General features: G+C 44.9%; 2 protein-coding genes across 6 annotated transcripts in view; one reads left to right on the top strand and one right to left on the bottom strand.

Annotated features, from left to right (window-relative positions):
• LOC114031184 (zinc finger protein 879-like) overlaps positions 1–11,083 on the top strand; it is a 15,764-nt gene extending 4,681 nt beyond the window's left edge. For all 5 annotated transcript variants that reach the window (XM_027846199.1, XM_027846194.1, XM_027846195.1 and 2 more), the window contains exon 4: positions 7,248–11,083. In XM_027846199.1, the coding sequence (XP_027702000.1) occupies positions 7,248–8,479 (1,232 nt within the window). In that variant the 3' untranslated portion in view covers positions 8,480–11,083. The remainder of the gene's footprint in view (positions 1–7,247) is intronic.
• Positions 11,084–14,391: 3,308 nt separating this feature from the next.
• Positions 14,392–19,205, bottom strand: part of LOC114031212 — a 28,565-nt gene continuing 23,751 nt past the window's right edge. Inside the window, exons 12-13 of the mRNA XM_027846238.1 lie at positions 18,036–18,212; positions 14,392–15,362 (exon numbers count right to left, since the gene is read on the bottom strand). Of these exons, the coding sequence (XP_027702039.1) occupies positions 15,168–15,362; positions 18,036–18,212 (372 nt within the window). The 3' untranslated portion in view covers positions 14,392–15,167. The remainder of the gene's footprint in view (positions 15,363–18,035; positions 18,213–19,205) is intronic.

The following is a 19,205-nucleotide window of genomic DNA, read 5'->3' as shown; positions in this document are numbered from 1 at the left end:
TGATGGTGGTGATGATGGTGATGATGGTGATGGTGGTGATGGTGATGGCGATGGTGATGATGATGGTGATGATGGTGATGTTGGTGATGATGATGATGGTGATGATGGTGATGATGGTGATGGTGATGGTGGTGATGGTGATGGTGATGGTGATGATGATGGTGATGATGGTGATAATGAACAATAATAGCTAACATTTCTAGAGCGCCAGGCACTGTGCTAAGTGCTTTACAAATATTATTTAATTTGATCCTCACAGCAACCCTAGGGTGTAGGTGCTAGTATCCCCATTTTATAATTGAGGAAACTGAGGCAGACAGACGTTAAATGACCTACTCAGGGTCACATAGCTACTCAGTGTCTGAATCTGATTTGAACTCGGGTCTTCCTTGACTGCAGACCCTTCCCTCTGTGCACTGTCAGAGCCCGTGGTGCTTATGACCACACGCCCCAGTTCTCAGCTTACCAGCTGTGAAATCACGTGGGCCTCCATAGTTTTGTAGCTTGGCTACCATTTCATCTCAGCATTTTAGAAACAACTTCATTCATTTGTGTCTCAGAGTTGTTTTCTTTTGTATTTCATTACCAAAGATTTTGAACAGTGTTTCTTATGGTTATGGACAATCTGTCTTCCTTTTTTTGGGTGGAAGAACTGACTCTTTGTATACTTTCACCTTTTATTATTTTTTTTTATAAATTTATTTATTTATTTTTAGTTTTCAACATTCACTTTCATAAGATTTTGAGTTCCAAATTTTCTCCCCATCTCTCCCCTCCCTCCACCCCAAGACGTTGTGTAAATTGATATTACCTTTTATTTTTTGTGAAATGGATCTATTACACTTATAATTTGCATCATTGCCTTTGGTTTTTAAATGTCAAATATTTAGCAGAAATATTTATGGCAAAGATTTTTTCTCTAACCTAGTTCTTTCTTTTTCAGTATAAAGACACTGACTTTTTTGCATGCAAAAATTTTTTTATAATTAAATTCATCCATTTTGTCTTCAATAATGTCTTTTATTTGTTGGGGTGAGTCCCTCTCTCTCCCCTTTTTCTGCTTGTCCATAGTTCCTCTTCATGTTCTTTTTTATTTATTTCTCCACATAAATTTTCGTACCATTTTACTTTATTCCATGTTAAGGAGCCTGTTAATATTTAGATTTGTGTTATGATAGTTGTATGAATTAATTTGATTGGTACTGCCATCATTACTACATTAGTTTTACCTAGTTATGGGTGGTAGATCTTTCACTGTTTGCTTGTTTCTTTATTTAAAATTAATTAATTAATTAATTGATTAAAATCGACTGTTTTTGAATCAGTAAAAATCCACCTCTTTTCTCCCCCAAGTCTTCCCAATTAAGAAGAAAGAAAAATAAAACCCCTATTAGACTAACAATATAAATTTCTAGCTTGGCTATTCTCTCCCTGCTTATCCCCAGTTTCTCTGTAAGCGCTCAGAGCCCTTCATGGCTCCATCTGGAGATGGGCAGCAAGGTTTTTCCTGAGTCCCCCGGAATTATTGGTCATTATGCTGATCAGAGTTCCGAGGTCTTTCAAAACTATTTGTCTTTACAATATTGTTGTTGTTGTTTACGTTGTTTTTCTAGTTTTACTCATTTCACTTTGCATCAGTTCATACGGGTCTTCCCAGGTTTCTCTGAAACCATCTCTTTCATCCTTTCTTAGAGCACAATGAGTATTCCATCACAGTCATATACCACAGCTTGTTCAGTCATTCCCCAGTTGATGAACATTCCTTCAGTTTTCAGAAGAACTGTTCTAATATTTTTCTCCATCCTTAGGGAGAGTTTGTTTTGCTTTGAATTAATCATTCCCTTCCTTAATTTGCCCTCCCTCTTACTCTCTCCTCTGGATTTTGGATATAATATTCCTGGGAGTTTTCATTTTGGGGTTTCTTTTAGGTGGGTGGATTATTTCTATTTCCACTTTGCTCCCTGGTTCTTAGAGGTCTATTATGATTTTTTTGAAATATGATGTTTATGCTCATTTTACTCTCATAGCTTTCATGTAGTACAATGATTCTTAAATTATCTCTCTTTATTCTTTTTTTTTTTTTTTGGTAAAATGTCATTTGTTTTTGTTATTACATTTTCTTCTCTTTTTCAGTCTTTTGATTTTGTTTTAATAATTCTTGATGTCTGATGGAATCATTGGCTTCTATTTGGTCCATCTAATTTTCAGGGAGTTTGTTACTTGGGCAAAGTTTTTGTATCTTTTGTGCTAAGCTCTTCATTCTCTTTCTAATTCTCCCATAGCTCTCATTTATGAAAATAGTTTAACTCACCCCCCCAATCTTGTTTCTTCTTTTCCAAAAATTCTAGTTGAATTTGTGTTCAAGTCATGTTTTTCTTTGAGGCTCTGCTTGTAGATGTTTTGGAGTCATTCTTTTTTGTGTGTGTTTACAGGCAGCAACGTGGGGCTTGGGGTTAGAACTCCTCAGCTGCTGCCGGCCTCTGTACTTGCTCCCTGCCTGGGACGCAGCAGGCCAACAGTGCCGCTCCTTGGCACATGCCCTGGATCTGTGACCTGGAAGTGGGGGGGAGAGTGACAGAGCTGCCAGGGGACACCTGTTGCTACACTCTCCCCAAGTTTAGGCCTCTCTGGGCTGGATCTGGGTCCTCTTCTTGCCTTGGATCATAGCCTCTCCCTGGGCTGGAATGTTCCATGTCGCATCTGTTTGGAGGAGCTGAGGTGGCAGGGGAAACTTCTTGTTACTCTGCCATTTTTTCCCCATTTGTTTAATAATTTCTATGTTTATGTTTAGTTTTTATTCAGCGTCTTTAACTATGATTCTTCTGTATCTCCAAGTAGCTTAGTATCTATGTGCTCGGTAAATTTTGTCGTTGTTATAAATTATATTTCTCTTTCCATCGCTTCTGGTTTTTGCCAGTTGTATCTAGATGTGCAGGTGATTTTAATAGGACTTCTTATGTATTCTCCTCTCTTAGTGTCACTGTTTTCTTGATTAGTTCTTTCCTTGAATTTCTTTGGGTTTCTGAATATATCGTAATTTCATCTGTGAATAAATTGTTGTTGTTAACTCGTTTCAGTCACGTCCAACCCTCCGTGACCCCATTTGGGGTTTTCTTGGCAGAGATACTGGAGTGATTTGACATTTTCTTCTCCAGCTCACTTTACAGATGAGAAAACTGAGACCAACAGGGTGAAGTGATATGCCCAGAGTTACCCAAGTGAGGTCAGATTTGAACTTAGGGAGATGAGGCTTCTTGACTTCAGGCGGGGCACACTATCCTTTCTGCCACCTAGCTGCCCTTATGAGTAGATGTCTTTTAAACTTATTTGCTTATGCTTACATCCTGCATTTCTTTTTCTGGCTATTGTAGTATATGTATACATTTCCAAAACTATCTGTCTGTCTCTCTATCTATTTTTTATGCAGTCCAGATGACTTTTCTAAGCTGTCATTGCAGCTGTACCACATATAAGGAAATATCTCATTCTTCCCTTTTATTTACCTTTTATTTACCCATATATGAACATTACAACAACAAAATAAAGGTGCAGTATTCTACTGTAAATCAAGAAGAGAACTAAGGGAAAGAAATTGGGGGGAATGGTGTTTTAATAAGCATTTTTGAGAAAATCTGACATCCCGCCTTGGTCCGAGTTCAGAGGAATAGCCAGGCTAGCTAGTCCCCCACTCAAGCAGCCCACCCCTGCCCGGCCTGGCCCATCCTGCCCTTGTCTGCTAGCTCTTGTTGTCCAAATCTTCAGTGTCCACTGGTTATCCATAGATCTGCCCTCTGGGCTAAGACGAGCAAATGATTAAAGGCTGTGTGTGCCCATAAGTCTTCCTTCTTATTCTCATTATTGTCACGGGCCTTCCAAAAATGTGGCCCCAAGAATGGAGCCCAGTGGACTGGACGTGCAGAAAGGATGGCCTTCTTCCTCTTTGGGGATGCAGCTTCTGATTAGCTCTTCCCTGTCTCTTTCTTGTGCAGCTGATTTGTTTTGAATCCAGTTGTAATGTAAGATATTACATTCATCTCTATTGAATTTCCTCTTATTAGACTTAGCCCAATCTCCAGCCTGACACAATCTGTTTTTCGATCCCATTGTCACTTTAAAGACCCTTTTGGCCTCTCTGTTCAATCTGACACAGATTTTTTTGAGCGTCTACTACAGGTATGTCTCTGTGTATGTTTGTCTTAGGGACAGAAAAACAAAAGCACGTCATGCTCTGCCTTTTGTGAGTCTGGGAGTTCTTAGACTAGTTTGGCTCAGAAGGTGAGTAGGTGGAAGTAAGTAATACAAGATGAATGTGTAAAGTGTGTGTGCATACGCGCTCTCCAGGCATTTCAAAGAGAGGGAGAGCCTCCGTGTCCAAAGGTAGTTAGTCAGCCAGCACCAGGGACTCTGCTAGGTGCTGGGGACCCCAAGAGAGAAAGGAAATAGCCCCTGCCTTGAAGGAGTTGAGCTCACTCCTTATCTGAGCTCTGAAGGAAAGTAAGAGTTGGAAAGACATCCAGCATGGCTTAAGGCTGGTGTGAGTGAGTGGACGTCTGTGTGAATGTTGTTGTTGTCTCTGTGTTCCTGGTACCTCACGTGCCTGGTCGGGGCTTGAATTGAGTGAAGCAGAATGTTGAACGTGAGCGGTGAGTCATTCTTGGTCTCCTTTGATTCTGAGGGCAAGATGTGAGTGAATCATGAGAGAAAACTGGGGATGGTGGTGGTTGCCAGATTGCCGCGTGTCTGAAATGCTCGATAAGAGGCTTTGTATTTTATCCTAGAGTCAGTGGGGCTCTCGGTAAGACTTCTAAGCAGGGCAGAGACATGGGCAGACCTGGGCTCGATTTGGGCTGCTCGGCGGAGAATGCTTTGGCCAGGGAAGACCCTGGAGGCAAGGAGGCCTGTTAGGGGCTGCTATAGTCGTCCATGACAGAAGTGATGCAGGCCTGCAGTGGGATGCTGGCTTGAGTTGGGGATGGATTTGAGGAATGTTGGAGAAGTAGAATAGAAAAGACATGGTGACTTGTGAGTGGAGACTTCGAGGGAGACAGAGTCAAGGACGGCTCCGGGGTCATAAACTGCACGACTGCAGGGATGGTCGTGTGCTTGACAGGAAGAAGGAACTTTTGAGGAGATGCAGAGTTACATTCTTGACACGTCGATTTTGATTTGCCTGGGAATGGATGAAGTCAACAAGCAAAGGAGAGAGTACACAGAGTGTGGAGAAATAGGAAAAGAGCTGAGGGCTGCCCACAACCATAAGCCCACAGCAAGCTTTTATTAAACTCCTGCTCTGTGCAAGGCATTGGTGGCAAAGAGCCCCCCCCCCCCAAAAAAAAATTTAGTTGCCTAAAGAAGTTGACATTCCACCGGGGTCATGCATACAGTTAAGTAAACCTGAATTATATATGAAGTTGTATCAGGTGATTTTTAGAGGGAGATTAGGAAAGGCCTTGTGAGCAGCTGGTGCCTGAGCTGAGCTTTAAAACATGGAACATGGAAGGCTTCTGCGAGGTAAAGGTGAGGAGGAAATGCATTCCCGGCCTGTGCACAGGTGGGCAGTGAAATGTTATTTATGAGGAACCAACAGTAGCTGGTAGGATTGGGAGGAAGGCCTCGGAAACAAGGCCAGAAAGGCCTGTAAAATGGAGCCACGTTGTCCCAGGCTTTAAAGGCCCGGCCGAGGAGTTTGTGTTTTATTGTAGAGCCACTGCGGTTTTGAGTAACAGAATGACATGGTTGGATCCGCGTTTTAGGAATATTAATTTAGCAGCTCTGTGGAAAGGAAGATTGCAGATGGCAAAGACCAGAAGCATGGAGACCGATTTAAAATCTATTGAAATAGTTCAGTGGGAGGCAGTGAGGGCCTGGATTAGGCTGGTGAGGATACAGACGGGAGAGATGGGTGATGAGGAGCCAGCAAAGGTGATTGAGATGGAGGGACGTACGGACGTATTGGTAAGAAGAGCCCCGGGGAGAAGAGGGACGAGAATGCTGGCCAGGTGACGGATGGATGTGTCCAACAGCACTAGGCCAGGGGCAGATCCCTGAAACACTTGCCTAGAGTTCATGTCAAGCCATCAGTGAGTGTTTTCTGAGTCTGGCTGTTTAAACAGTGCCGAATTCCTAGAAGAGTGCTCTTGGGTAGCCCCAACGCCGTGGAATTTACAAATGAGAAGGGATCTGAGTGGCCGTCTTGTCCTCCCCATGCTTGGATAATCCACTTTATGTGATGTTGAATTGTTCGTCTGACTTTCACTTGAGTGCATCTAGTACGGAGGAGCCAACTGCCTGCCGAAGCGTCCAGCTCCACTTTGGTTAGATTTGGTTGTTAGGAAGGGTTTCCTTTGACCAAGCCTGGGGGGTTTGTCTCTTTTCTTCTGTCGCTTACTGTTTCTTGTTCTCGCCTTCGGGGCCAGGTAGAACAAATCGAGTCCTCCTTCCGGGTGACATCCCTTCCAGTACTGCAAACACAGCTTTCATTTCCATTCTCCCTCCCCTCCAGCCGCTCCAAGTGTTCTTCTCCAGCCTAAATAATTCTCTTCATTCTCTTTAAGCAGGGGCCTGTTCACAAGCACCTTTCTTATCTGAGTAAGAGGAGTCTAGGAACTGGAGGGACCTTTAAGTACCTTCATAACTTCCTCAATACACAGATCCAGACTGTGGTTAGGCGACCATGTAGGTCTCTGTAGCAGTGTAGGATTGTCTACCTAACCAGCTGGCACAGAGAGTTAGAAATGGGCACCTGAAAAAATGGTGGTGCTGTAGGAAAACAAATATGCCGTTGCCCTGCTGCAGAGCTGTGGATTAGGAAGTGCACTCTTTTGGGAAAGCAGTGTGGACTTACACAGGAGGAACCGATAATTGCTCATGTTCTTTGACCTGATCCCACTCCTAGGACTGTGCCCTAAGCATGGTGGTGTTAAGATTTGCCCACATGAAAATGATCCTAGCTGCATCCTACACGTTGGATGAAGAAGGGAAATAGTCCACATTCCCATTTGAACGAATAACTGAAAAAGGTGTGGTGTTTGAATGTAATTGAATATTGTCATGCCATAGGAAATGATAGCTATGAAGAGTCAAGAAATCTGAGAAGACATAAAAGGTGATGCAGAGTGAAAAAAATGCATGTGGACTATATGTTAATAATAATGGCAAAAATATGTGTTAAAATACACAGAAAGGAGGAAAAAAAAAACACATTCTGAAACAGGGTGTGTTTAAATGTTTTTTTTTCTTTCTTTCAGTTTGGGACACTAGGCCTGACACCAAGGAGTCATCTCCGAAGTTGGCCATTTCTATAAAAGAACCATCCAATAAGACACTTCCACGGGGTGGTCTCTGTGACTCTAAGCTGAGATGTTCCTGGGACTATGGTGCAAGATTAGAGAGGAAGCTGAGTCAAGAGGAGAGCCATTCTAAACAAGTAAAACTTGTCCGAAGGAAAACTGCCAATCAAGGAAGAAGAAACGAATTTGATAAATATGGGAGAAGCTTCGGTCTAGAGCCGATCCTTTTTCCACAACAGAGAGAATTGATTGAAAAAAGTCTCCGTGAGTATGACATGCAGGAGAGCTTCAGGCTGTATTCAGAGCTAAGAAAATGTAATAATATATGCTCAAAGAAGATATTGTCTGTGTATAATAAATGTGGAAGATCCTTCAGGTATAATTTAGGACTTATCAAAAAGCGTGGAATACATATTGGAGAGAAAACTTACAAATGTAATGAATGTGGCAAGACTTTCCGTCAAAGCACAGGACTTATTCAACATCATAGAATTCATACAGGAGAAAAACCCTATAAATGTAATGAATGTGGGAAGGCCTTCCGTCAGAGTTCAGGCCTTATTCAACATCATAGAATTCACACTGGAGAAAAACCTTATAAATGTAGTGAATGTGGAAAGGCCTTCTGCCAAAACTCAGGCCTTACTCAACATCAGAAAATTCATACTGGAGAGAAGCCTTATGAATGTAATGAATGTGGGAAGGCTTTCCTCCGGAATACTGAGTTAACTGAACACCAGATAACTCATACTGGAGAGAAACCTTATGAGTGTAACGAGTGCGGGAAGGCCTTTTGTCAGAGGGCAGAACTTAGTCGCCATCATAAAATTCATACTGGAGAGAAGCCTTATAAATGCAATGAATGTGGGAAGGCCTTCCGCCAGATTACACACCTTACTCAGCATCATAAAATCCACACTGGAGAGAAACCTTATGAATGCAGTCAGTGTGGGAAGACCTTTCGCTACAGCTCACACCTTACTCGACATCGTAGAACTCATACAGGGGAGAAACCGTACGAATGTTATGAATGTGGAAAGGCCTTCCGCAGGAGTTCTCACTTTATTCGACATCAGATAATTCACACTGGGGAGAAACCTTATAAATGTAGGGAATGTGGAAAGGCCTTTCGCTGGAGCACAGGACTTAGTCGACATCAGAGAACTCATAACGGAGAGAAACCTTATTAACGTAAAGGATGTGACGAAGTCTTTTATAGTTCCTGCCTTCTTCAGCAGTAGGAATTTATACTGGAGGGAAGTCTCATGAATGTAATCAGTATGGGAATGCTTTTTCTCAGGCCACAGAGCTTATTCACCATCAGGTAATTCATAGTAGAGAGGAACATGAATATAGTGAATGTGGGAAATCCTTTCCCCAGCAAATAAAATTTAGTAAATGTCAGATAATTAATCCTGGAGAAAACCTTTATGAATGTAAAGAATGTAAAGGGAAGGCTTTTATCCAAAGAGAATACCTTACAATAAATCATAGATGTAGAGCTAAAAGGGGCCTCAGTGAACATGTAGCCCAAACCCCTTTTTAGTGATGTGGAAATTGAGGCCCAGGGAGGTGATTTGCACAAGGTCACACAGGCAGGCTTTCCCACCTGAGAGCTGGAGGGAAATCCCTCCAAACACATATAGCCCTAGAGAACTATGGAGCTTGAGGAAAGATGGGCAGAGTGCCTGCTCAGAAAAGAGATAAAGAGGGAGGGAGCTAGCCTGGAGTAGAGGAGGAGGGTGATGTGGTGCCTGAAGTGTTTCAGAATCTGGGAAATAGGTCAGGTGGCTTCAGGCAGAAACTCAGTAACTCAAGTCTCCTAAATGCCTCTCTTTCACCTGCCTTCACAGCTCTAGGGCCCTACCATCTCCGCTTTATCACAGGGAGGGCCCCGTGTATCTCTGACGCATATCTTCTCTTCATGCCTGGCAGGAGGAATTACCTGGAACAGAGGAGGGCCTCACATTCCTTGGAGGTTCCTGTCCCCTGGGTCAGGCTGCAACCTGTCGCAGAAATTTAGATTTCTTCACCCTCAAGGATCGCAGAATCATAGGTCTGGAGCCGGAAAGCACCTTAGAAGTTGTGAGGATCAAATGAAACTTTGTATGGTGCTTGGCACAGTGCCTGGGGCCTAGCGGGCATTATATAATGCTGGCTCTTATTAGAGGATAGTGAAGCCCTTCCAGACTGGGAGTATCTAGGTCAGAGAAGAGAAGGCTTACAGAGGGAGGGAAGTAATACTTGTCTGGGGGCATAGAAGAAGGATTCTCTTTGTTCTGTTTGTCCCTGGAAGAGCAGTCAGGAAAGTTTTAAAAGAAAATTTAGGCTTGACACCATAAGGGAAAACTTGATGGCAATTAGTAGACAATCCATCCGTAGGTAGTAGGTGACCCCTCACTGGATACCTTTAAGCATGGTCTGAAAGAGAATTTTGTTGGTATGTTTGGAGAGTTAGTGTTTATATATAGTCTAATCTAGATTGCTTCTGTGGTCCTTTCCAGTCCTGAGATTCTATGATTCTCATCCTAAGAATTCATAGTGGAGAAAAGCCTTAAGAATGTAGTAAATGTAACTTTTACTGTGCACTTTCAAATCACTCTCTTCGGAGATCCTATAGATTTGCAGCTCTGCTACTAATGAATGAGTACTTGTCTCTTCACCCTTTTCATGCACATTGAGTTGCTGCTTTGGATTATTTTTGCTGATTTTTATGAGTGTGAGATGTTACCTCAATGTTGTTTGTATCTGCATCTTTGATTATTAGCGAACCCTTTACCTGTATCCTTGATCTCATTCGATCCCATCTTCACCAGCAGAATGCCTTCTCTATCATCTCCACTCTCTCTTCCATCTCTTTTTATCTACTGGCTCCTTCCCTACTGCCTATAAACATAGTCACGTCTCCCCCATATTTAAATACTCTCACTTGATCTGACTATCACCAATAGAAATTGTCCTATATCTCTCCTCTCGTGGCTAACCTTGAGAATGCCGTCTACAATCAACGTTTTCATTTCCACCCCTCTCACTGGCTTCTGAACCCTCTGTACTCTGGCATTCGGCTTCATCGTTTAGCTGAAACTGCTTTCTCTAGAATTACCAATGATCTCTTAATTGCCAAATCTAATGATCTTTTCTTTCTCTTCATTGGTACATTTTCCCTTACTTTCAGGGAGATTTGTTAGAATAATGCAATACCAACAATTCTCTGCATGAAGGTGTGGCATAAAACATCTGATTACTAATGGTTGAATAAATTGTGGTCCAAAAATATAATGGAATTTTATTCTGCAATTAAGATTGGCAAGTCTGAGGAATATAAGGAGGTATGGATAATGTTGAGTGTATAATGAAGATCCAGGAGAACGGTGCTAGGAATGAGAATGAATGGAAAACTAAGAATCCTGATGGAGACATAGAGGGCTGGATTGAAAAGGTGTTTTGGCGTTTTGTAGGTTAAATTCCATTTGTTTAAATGTAAATAATTGCAAAGCAAGTTTAATTGTGTTGATGTTCAAGATTGTTGATAACTTATAGAGGTACCGGTATAGTGGATAGAGAGCTGATCTCAGAGTTTGGAAGACCGTGGTGCATGGTGCCTCTGACACCTACTGGCTGGATGATGCTGAACAAGTGCTTCTTGTGCTCCCGGCAACTGGGTAACACTATGAGTTTCATGACCGACGTGGTCAAAGGGTCTTTCTCACTATGGGCTCCCTATACCGATTAAGTCAAAGTTCAGTCGGAAGTTTTGTATATAATAAATGTTTTATTAAAAGAAAAGTTCTGAATATGAGAAGGGTTTCAGTAAGCTTTCGTACTCAACTGGAGTCCTCAAAAATTATCGGCGTAATTAATCATGCTCCCCTTCTTTTGGTCATGGACGAGAGTGATCCTGACTTCTTGCCTTCCTCCCTGCTCTAGGTCGTTGCCCTAGCTGTGATCTCTTGTGCTTCCATCTTCAAGGTATCCTCCTGCGTGGATCCATTCTGCATTGCCTGGAAACATGCTCCAATACTTTAAAAAGCCTACCCTCTGCCTGATCCGTCTACCATCTCCCTTACCTTCTCCCCTTTACTTCCAGCCCTCTGGCAAAAGCTTTCTATTCCCAGTGCCTCCAGCTCCTCATCACTGCAGCACTCATGTCTTTCGGGCCACTCTACTAAAATGGCTCTCCTAAAGGTCACTGTTGACCTCCTAATTGCCAAATACGGTGACCTTGTCCCTCCCAGTTTTCATCATCCTTTGGCTCAGTGTTTGTTTGTTTTTTACATCATCAATCGCCCTTTCCTTCTGAGTACGTTCTCCTTCCACGTCTTTAGATACTACACACTCCTTTGGTTAATATTAGGTCTAGTCACTCATTTATGTGGCTAGCCCTGTAAGATTTGCAGTATACTTCCTCATTGTGAGTGTATGAAGCAGATCATTATTGGTCTCACCGTGCAGATTATAAACCTGCGGCTCTTGGGGATCACAAGATTTGCCCGTCTTCTGCCGACGAGTCCGGGTCTGCAGTGGGATTTGAGTCTGGGCTCCTCAGCCAAAGTCCAGCACTCTGGACTGTTCCACACCATGCTAGTTATTCACCTTCTAACTTCTCTTTCTCCTTCGGCTCATTTTTTCCTCAGCCCATAAGTTACAGATTTTGCCGAGGTTCTGCCCTGAGCCCTCTTCCCTTGCCTCTCTAATCTTCCCTTTGGGAATCTTACTTGGTCCCAGGGCTTTTGGTTCCACTTCTAGGCTAATGACCATGTGCAGTCATGATCTTTGGAACTTAAGATGAGTATCACCATTTCTGTTAATCACACCCTTATCTCCCCACTCTCCCATGTAGGAAAACTGCCATTGCTTTTGAGTCTTCACTCTCTCTCCCTTCTCATATCTAATTCGTCACCATGTCCTGTCAGCTCTACTGTCACAATATATCTCATGGTCTTTTTCCTCCTTTCTATCCCTACATTCTGTAGCCTAGCGGGCCAAGGCAGAGTGATAATGGAATTGATGGTTGAGTGGAGAGCTGGGCTCATCTGCCCCCAACACTTAAGGGTAATCCTGAGCAAGTTACTAAGCCCTCTGAGCACGTTTTATCTTCTGTAAAATGGTGATCATCATACCTGTAATATCTACTGCATAGGGTTATGTTGTATTTCATACGTGTCCAACTCATTTGCTGGGTGTTAAGCTTAGTGATCATAGAGCATATGTATTTATAATCTTGATATTTTTTTGCTGGGATCCAGTAAAATGCTCTGCACATAGTGTTTAATAAATGTGTTAAATGGAATTGACTGGAAAAAATTTCACTTGAAGGGGTCACCTTACTGAACATCTTGGAATTGGTATTGAAGAGAAAACTTCCAATGGGTTATTGGATATTTAGACCCTCACTTTCTGATGGATCACTGTGCCCTATGTCTTTCCAAAATGCCTCTCTCCTCTATGGGCCAGACACTGTGCTAAGCCCTTGGGATACAAAAAGAGACAAAAGACAGCCCCTTCCTCAACAGAACTCATAATTGAATGGAGGAGACAATGTGCAAACAAGCTACATACGGGAAAAATGGGAAGTAATTAGCAGAGACAGGCACTACAGTTAGCAGGGGTTAAAGCCCTAGGTAGTGCAGTGGGTAGAGTGCCGGGCCAGAAGTCAGGAAGACTCCTCTTCCTGAGTTCAAATCTGGCCTCAGATATTACTGGCTGGGTGACCCTAGGCAAGTCACTTAACTTGCCTCAGTTCCTCATCTGTAAAATGAGAAGGAAGGAGCAGACCATTCCAGTATCTTTGCCAAGAAAACCCCAGACAGGTTTGGACATGATAGAAATGACTGAACAACAACAAAAAAGCACTATGTATAAATGCTATCTATGGTCATTGAAGATGCAGTCGTTTTTATCTGTACAGCCAATGGAAAAAGGCTTCTCCCAAGCATGTGGTCAGCCAACTGCCACCAGTTACATGGTGTTTCCCAGTCATTTCTCTTACAAAACATCATGTTTTTCATGGACGTTGTCTTCCCATCATCCTCCATGTGCAGAGTTTTCATCAGCTGAGCAAGCGGACGGGGCCTGTGCACGCACCGTACAAACTCCTGTGCTCGGCATTTAAAGCTCTTCATAACTTGGTCCCTTCCTATTTTTCAGTCTTCTTACGCAATACTGTGGTGTTGCCATAGGAGCCTGCTTTCTTAGACCCATCCCTATGCCATCCCCTTCAATGCAACACAAGGTAAGTAGGAGGTGAGGATGTGGATGGTGAGTGTCATCTGGGGTCAGGGATCGATAAAATGTGAGTGGCATCGGGACAAGGGAATAAAGGATCCAAGAGCAGAGGCAAATGTAGAGTTTGCCTGGTTAAGTAAAAGGTCAAAACTGGGAAGAGAGGAAAGTGAAACGAGAGCAAGGGCGATGGCCTGGGAGAACACAGTGGGTGGCTTGTAAGTCATGGTGAAGGGGAAGAATAGGTTTGGAAAGACTCAGGGTGCTAGTAAACGTGAAGCACCTACTATGTGTCAGGTACTGTGCTAAGTGCTAGAGATGCAAACATAAGAGGGTAGTCCCTGCCCTCAGGGAGCTTCCATTTTAAAGGGGGGGGCAGACAACACAGAGAAGAAAGAGGGGAAGGGGAATGTACTTGGCATGGAGAAGCCAAAATGAGGACAGCCAGATGGGAGAGTGTGAGGTGCCTGAAGAGACCTGTCCTATCCCCTCTTCTTAAATGGAGGTTGAGGAGATGATGTTCCATCTTCCAGGCAGTCAGGAATTGTGAGTACCAGGTCTCTTTGGATCTTGGAAGGTGATGAGTTCTCCCAATGATGAATTTAGGACTATGGAGGCATGGTGGAGAAGACGGAGAGGTTGGGAATGAGTGCAGCTGGTGGGACATGGGGAGCTTTGCAGAGTTAAAGGCGTAAGGCATCGTTAGAGACAGAATGACAAGAGGTGATGATCAGATAGAGAAATTCTGGAATTCATCATGGAATTTCTTCACTAAAGAAAATATCTCTACCTATGCCCTTGATCTTGTTACTTAACACTTAGAAAGCAAAATAGATGCATATTTCAGGAAACAGATAAAAAACCTGGCACGGAGATACGGTATGGTACATGATAGATTCATTCACTCAAAATAAGTTGAGGGTAGAAAGGGAAACTGAAAACAAAAGGGACTTTAACAGTGTTACATGGGGGGTAGTAGGAATGTCAAAGAAAGGATGGGACGGCTGCTTAGGTAGTTGAGATGGTAGTAACTGATGACGGGGGAGGGGGTACAGGGGAACAATTCCAATTTGGGTGGTTGGTGAAGAAGGCTGAGGAACTTCTTTGGACAGCACAGGATAGGACAGGACAGCCCCCAAGAAGCCTAAGTAGACATGAAGTGAGGCCAAGATAAGAAAAGGGAGAGTCAGAAAGCACCCCCCTGCCCTCCAGTGTGGAAGGAGGTAGCAAATGTGATGGCTGCATTATGGTCAGAGAGCTCTGATTCTTGATTATAGGAGAGATACTGCATGGACTGGAGAGCAGCCCCTATTGTCCTGGTTTTCTAAACAGGTAAGAGAACAGAGTTTGCAAACTCTGGACCAGCCACTCTGACTTCTACCATCTGGCAAAATTCTAGAACATTATTAAAAGGATGGTATGTGAGTATTTAGAAAGGGAAGCAGTGATCACACAGAGCCCCGTGGCTTCAGCCGAAACAGGTCGTGCCTCATTTCCTTTTTTTGGACAGGATTTCTAAGCGAATAGATCAGGGGGATGCTTTCTGAATAGATCATCCTTCTTTACTGAGAGACCAGATGGATTGTCCATGCTTTTCATGCCTCCACACCGCTGTCTAGTGTGTGGCCAGCCCGTGAAGTGGGAGTCAGCTCACCCTCAGCTCAGCAGCTCACTCTTCATTACATCGAATTTAGTCAGCATCTCAGAGCTTATGGCAGGTGCCTCCTTGAGCTTCAGGATAGGCCCATGGACCTCATCACAGAGCTCCTGGCCCAAGATGGACTCTACCTTCTCCTGCCACTCTCTCAGCCAGGGCCGGTTCTCAAAGACATTGTAGTCAGCACTGATGGCCTGTGGACACACAAAGCAAAACAGAGTCAAGCATAGGGACGTGCAGCTGCTTGGGAATTTGGGGCAGGTCTGAGTTCTGCAGTCATCTCATGGCTTTAGCTGGGTCTCGGGAGCCGAGAAAGGGGCCGTCTTCCAGGAACTTACCATGTCGCCTGTCTCTCTACCGCCGAACTCTGCTGGTCAGCTGGTTGAGCTCATCTTCTCCCCCCATCCCAAACTCTCCCTTATTTCTAACTTCCCAGTTCCTGTCAAGGGATCCACTGTCCCATCCTCTCAGTCCCTCAGGATCACAGGCTGTGTGTCAACTTCGACTCCCTAATCTCTCTTAACCCCATGCCCAGTCATGTCTACCTTCACACCATCTCTGTCTGTGCTCTTTTCTCTGACCACCCTGGGTCAGGCCCCGGCCGCCTCACACCTGGACTACTAAGGCGGCCTTCTGGTTGGTCTCCCTGCCTCAAGTGTCTCTGCATTCCAGTCTATTTCTACATAGCTGTCAAACTGACTTTCCTAAAATGCAAGTCTGCCTACATCTGCCCTTCCCCCTACAGCAAATGCTAGTGGTCCCCTATGACCACCAAGATCAAAGTCCTTCCTGACCTTCCCCTTGCTTCCTCTCCAGTCTTCTTGTTGGCTTGGCTTGCTGTTTCTCACATGGATGCTCCATCTCTTACCTCTGTCCTGGCAATCTCTCCCTTAGAATCCCCAAGTAGAGGTGAGGCCTCCGGGGTCACCAGAGTGCTGGGCCTGGAGTCTTGGAAGACCCGAGTTCAAATCCAGCCTCAGATCCTTCCTAGTGGGGTAACTCTGGGCAAATCACTTCACTTCTGTTTGCCTCAGTTTCCTCAGCTGTAAAATGGGGATAATAAGGACCTCAACAGGGTTGTTGTTAGAATCCAATGAGATCATATTTATGAAGGGCTTGGCACAGCACCTGGCACATAATAGGTGCTAGAAACTGAGGGGATGCCTATCAGTTGGGCAACGGCTGAACAGGCTACGTCATGTGAATGTGATGAAATACTACTGTGCTATAAGAAATGATGGTTTCTGAAAAATGTGGGCAGACTTGTGTGAACTGATGCAAAGTGAAATGAGCAGACCCGGGAGAACAGCAACATTGCGTGATGATCAACTGTGGATGACTTACCTGCTCTGGTCAAGATGTGACCACAACAATTCCATGGGACGTATGATGAAAAATGCTCTCCGCCTCCGGAGAGAGAAAACTGATGAAGTCTGAGTGCAGGTTGAAGCATGATTTTTTTCACTTTCTTTGTATTTATTGCTTTTTGTGCATTTTTGGGGCAACATAGCTAATGTGGAAATACGTTTTGCATGACTTCACATGGGTAATTGATAGTGGATGAGGAAGGGGTGAGAGGGAGGGAGAGAATTTGGAACTCAATATTTTAAAAAATGAATGCTTAAAATAAAAAGAATTAAAGGGAAAAAATTAAAGCATAAAAAATAGGATCATGGATTTAGGGCTAAAAAGACCCATGAGGCCACCTGCTCCAATGGCCTCATTCCACACATGAGGAAAATGAAGCGTCTTACCCGACGTCACTAGGGTAGTGAGCGGCTGAGCTGGGCTTCTAACCCCAGGCCCTCAGCATCTAGGGACCTATAAGAAAAGAGGCCAGGGCCTCCCTGCCCCCACGGAGCTTAGCTGTAGTGTAAACGCTAGTAAGGTAACTCTCTTCTGTGTATCTGTCACATTTCCAGGAATTCCACTCTTAGAGCCATTTCTTCGGGTTCCTAAACTCATACATACAGAGCTAGAAGAACCAACATTTTACAGATAGAGAAACTGAGGCTTGGGGAATGAGTTCTCGTAGTAAATGGCCCAGCTGAACTCACTTAATAATCCAGTGACACTGGCCTCGTGGCTATTCCATCTCCTGACTCTGGCATTTCCATTGGCTATCCCCTGTGCCTGGAATTCTTTCCTCTTCTCCCCTTTCTGGTTTCCTTCAAATCCCTGCTAATATCCCACCTTCAGCAAGAAGCCTTTTCCAATCCCCATACTCCCCTCCCCCCACCCCAAATGCTAGGGCCTTCCTTCTGTTAGCTTTTCCTGCTTATCCTGTTGATAGCCCCCATTAGACTGTGAGCTCCTTGAGGGCAGGACTCATGTTTTTATTCCTGGAGCTTGGCAGAAGGCTTGGCATGTCATGGGCAATTAATCGATGCTGGTTAACTTGACTTGACTGAACTCAGGTTGAATGAGGCTAAGTTAGCACCCCAATGGATGGCCCTTTCCACTGATCTCAGCACGAGCCCCACCCCGCCTTACCCACACCTTAGACCTTAGTGTGCATAAATGGGGCCGGCTGTTTTTCAGAGGGCTGATTTGAAGGAATGGGCATTTGAATGGAAAGGGAAGAGTGAAGAAGGAAGGAAGGAAGGACTGATTGATTCAGTGCCTACTATGTATCACGCAGTGTGCCAAGCACTATACAAATATGTCGTTTGATTCTCACAACAATCCTGGGAGGCAGGTGCTTTTATTATCTCAGTATTACATCTGAGGAAACTGAGGCAGACCCAGGGTCAGCCAGCTAGGAACTGTCTGAGGCTGGATTTGAATGCCCAGCACCTGGCCTTTTCTCTGCCTCCGGCTCTCATGCCAGGCCCCCCCAGCTCTGCCCAGCCCTCTGCTATGCCTACCTGTACCATGTCCTCCAGAGCCATCAGATCGGCCAGGGAGATCCTGTCCCCCGTCAGGAAGGGCTTGTCCTTCAGGAACTTGTTCTTCAGGAGGTCCAGGCTGTGGCTCAGCTCTGTCATGGCCTCCTCCAGTTTCTCATGGGGCACGTGGTGCTTGAAGAAGTGTGGGATCATCATCTGAATGATGAGAGAGGCAGAGGTGAAGAAGGCGGTGCTGCACTGAAGGGGAAGGAGGGAGCTGGCCTTCCGTGGGCCCTCAGCAGGGCCTTGCTGCCCCAGGGCCCCCGGGCTGTGCATGCAGGGGGACCAGTGGGGAGTCACGGCAGAGCCACGGGCAGCTCAGGGAAGACCAAGGCCTCAAGATGAACAGGGAGCGCAGCCAGATCCAGAGCCCCACCCGCTCATCTTCCTCCACCCTCCCCCACAGCCTGCCTGCTATATTCTAGGGGGGGCACGGGGTTTGAGGCTTCTCGGAGTTGCCCGGCACTCGATGTCAAGGCCCCTCCTCGCATGCATCCTCTGCGGCTCCCCGGCCGGCTGTGGCTGGGTATCAGATCGGGGACTACAGGCCTGCTTGTTAACATCCACACAGTTCCTAAAAGCATTGGTTTATTAAGCACCTGCTGTGTGCAGAGCCCTGAACTGAGACTGTCTCTGCGCTTACTGAGCAGTAAAGATGTAAAAGGGGAGAGAGACAGAAAGAGTTAGAAGGTACCATCAAGAGGCAAAGAGCTGGGGGAAATCTGGGAGGTCTTCCTGAAGGAAGTGCCCTTAGAGTTCTGCGATTAGGAAAAGGAGAGTCCTCATCCTTCAGCCTGACCACACGTCATCTGGAGCAGGGCGTCCCTGGTCAGGGCAGACACTGGTCAGGTGTCAGGGAAGGGCCTGGAGCCCCTGAGACAGGACAATCAGTTGGAGGAGTCGGGAGGGGGGTTGGAGGCAAGAAGGCAGGGAAAGCAAGAGAGTTGCCTGGAGGCATTCAAAGGGCTGTCACCTAGAGAAGGGGTTACAAGGGTCTGCTTGGCCCAGAGGGCGGGATCAGGATGGGTGGGGGCAGCTGTAAGAAGGGAAAGTACCTAAAAATGAGAGCTGGCCTAGTGTGGGAAAGGCTCCCTTGAGAGGGGTGTGTGTGTCTGTGAGTGTGAGTATGGGTGTGTCTGAGTGTGAGTA

The sequence above is a fragment of the Vombatus ursinus genome, unplaced genomic scaffold (genome assembly GCF_900497805.2).
Source record: "Vombatus ursinus unplaced genomic scaffold, bare-nosed wombat genome assembly UNPS02015098.1, whole genome shotgun sequence".
Taxonomy (NCBI): Eukaryota; Metazoa; Chordata; class Mammalia; order Diprotodontia; family Vombatidae; genus Vombatus; species Vombatus ursinus.
Note: the sequence above shows the minus strand (reverse complement) of the source record. Positions and strands in the feature narration are given on the sequence as shown.